The sequence below is a fragment of the Entamoeba nuttalli genome (genome assembly GCF_000257125.1).
Source record: "Entamoeba nuttalli P19 unplaced genomic scaffold asmbl_9215, whole genome shotgun sequence".
Classification (NCBI taxonomy): domain Eukaryota; phylum Evosea; order Mastigamoebida; family Endamoebidae; genus Entamoeba; species Entamoeba nuttalli.
Window position 1 is genome coordinate 1 of NW_008579519.1, and position 2,159 is coordinate 2,159.

At 21.4% G+C, this 2,159-nt stretch overlaps 2 protein-coding genes across 2 annotated transcripts; one reads left to right on the forward strand and one right to left on the reverse strand.

The window, feature by feature from the left end:
- Window positions 1–89: 89 nt before the first annotated feature.
- On the reverse strand, window positions 90–620 carry ENU1_195630 (hypothetical protein; the record flags this gene model as incomplete). Its single annotated transcript, XM_008861950.1, has 1 exon — window positions 90–620. The coding sequence occupies one exon, from the start codon at window positions 618–620 to the stop codon at window positions 90–92; it is 531 nt and encodes a 176-aa protein (XP_008860172.1).
- Window positions 621–1,046: 426 nt separating this feature from the next.
- On the forward strand, window positions 1,047–1,640 carry ENU1_195640 (Ulp1 protease family, C-terminal catalytic domain containing protein; the record flags this gene model as incomplete). Its single annotated transcript, XM_008861951.1, has 1 exon — window positions 1,047–1,640. The coding sequence occupies one exon, from the start codon at window positions 1,047–1,049 to the stop codon at window positions 1,638–1,640; it is 594 nt and encodes a 197-aa protein (XP_008860173.1).
- Between the last annotated feature and the right edge of the window lie 519 nt (window positions 1,641–2,159).

The window sequence follows — 2,159 nt, forward strand, 5'->3', positions numbered from 1 at the left end:
TTTTATTAAATTTTTTATTAAATTTTTTGTTTTTTATTTAAAAAGAAAAGTATAAAACAAAATTAAATAACACAAAGAAAGATTTAGTATTAATACCATTGCAGAATAACAATATTAGATATTTCAAAAGTATTTGGTTTTGTTCTACCAACAAATAAATCAGAAGTATATTTTGTGTCATAAATAAAAGAAAATTCAGAAGAAAATGATGATTTAGAAATTCTTAAATCATAAGCCGAACACATTCCAATTAAACCATTTTCACTATTATCATCATAGAGTACCATATAGTCTTGATATTTAGATGTATAAAATATTTGTGGTTCAATTCCATAAGAATTAATAAAAGTAAATAAAAAATATCCACCGTTTTGTTTATATCTTATTGGTAATAAATTTTTTGTTATTTTTAATGTATTTTGATGATATGAACCAAAAATAAATCCTTCAGTTGTTTTAACAATTATTGTTATATTCTTTCTTCCAATTATTTTTGAATTTATTTGTCTTGATGATACTTCTTCTATTTCACTATTATAAATAATATCAAAATAATTTAAATGAATCCACTCTTTTAACTTTCTTATAACTCCTTGAAATTCATTCATTCTTACTGTCATTTTAATCAAGATTCTTTCTTTCCTTTTTTCTTAGTTCATCTTCTTTTTTATTATCTTCTTCTCCTTTTCTTATTTATTTCTTTTCCCGTTTTATATTATTTGTTATTTATAACAATAAATTACTTCTTAATTAATAATTCAAAATTCTATAATTTTGATTTGTAAAACATAAAAATATTCTTTCTCTGTAATATTCCTTATTTGTATCTTTATCATAATAGTAACTCTTTTAATAATAATATGTTGATTTAAATAACTACTATTGATTATGTTTTTAATTGAGTTTTTTTTTCTATGATGATAGATGTTATTCTCACCATTTTCATTTAATTTATTTTCTAATTTTTTTAATTAATAACGAAAAGAATAATAAATTAATATCAAAAATAATACAAATAATCAGAAGTTTTGAAAATTATATAAAGAATGAGTATTTCTACGATAGGTGATGTCACTTTATATCCATGTGATGAAAAGCTTGTTAAAAATGGATGGTTTAATGATAATTTGATTTGTTATCAAATTGAATACATCAAAAAGGAATTTCCATTAAAAGGTACTTTGATAATCGATCCATTAGGATTTGTGTTATTAAGTCTGGGAGATGAAAAACAACTATTAAACGATTTAAATGCAAAAGAATATCATCACATAATTATCACAGTTAATGATTTAACGGATAATAATACTGTAAATAATGGATCACATTGGACACTTCTTTATATTGATATACTTTCCAAAATTGGATATTACTATGACAGTGTTCCTTCTCATTCTACTTTTCATGCAGAAGTTCTTTTAAATAAAATATCTCTTTATTTTGGCTTTCCTATTGCTTTTCATAAAGCACATTGTCCCCTTCAAACAAATGGACTCGATTGTGGACCTCATGTTTTAGCAAACATTTATGCAATTTGTACTTTGTTAAGTGATAACTTACATGACTTTGAAGTACTTCATCCACATTATACTGCTTCAGAAATTCGTTCATTAGTATATTCAGAAATCCATCATCTTTAATTTTATTTTCTTTCTTTTGTCTTTTTCTTTCTAATGTTAAATTCCTTTTTCAATTTCGAAAACATTTCAAATTATATTTACCGTTAGTAGTAAATAACATCATCGAATTTTGTAAAGAAAATCAAACATAGAATAAGTCAATATCATTCAGAAGAAGAAGTGCAACAGAAATAAAAAATCATCTAATGTCAATAAAGTAAAAATTACTAACTTTAAGTAGATATTGAATTTTTTATTTCATTTTCTTTTGTTTTATTCTTCATTTCTTCATTATATTTATTTTATATTTTATTTATTGTTTATTCCCAATATTTGATTATTCATTTATTATTTTATGTTTAATTTGTCCATTCTTATTTACATTATATTTTATTATCCTATCTTTATTTCTTGTTATTTTATCATTACAAATAGTAGTACATCATTTATTTTATTATTTGATTTTATTATTAATTTGTTTATTTTCATACTCACATATTATTTTCTTGAATTAATTTCATTGTTTATATTCATTTCTTT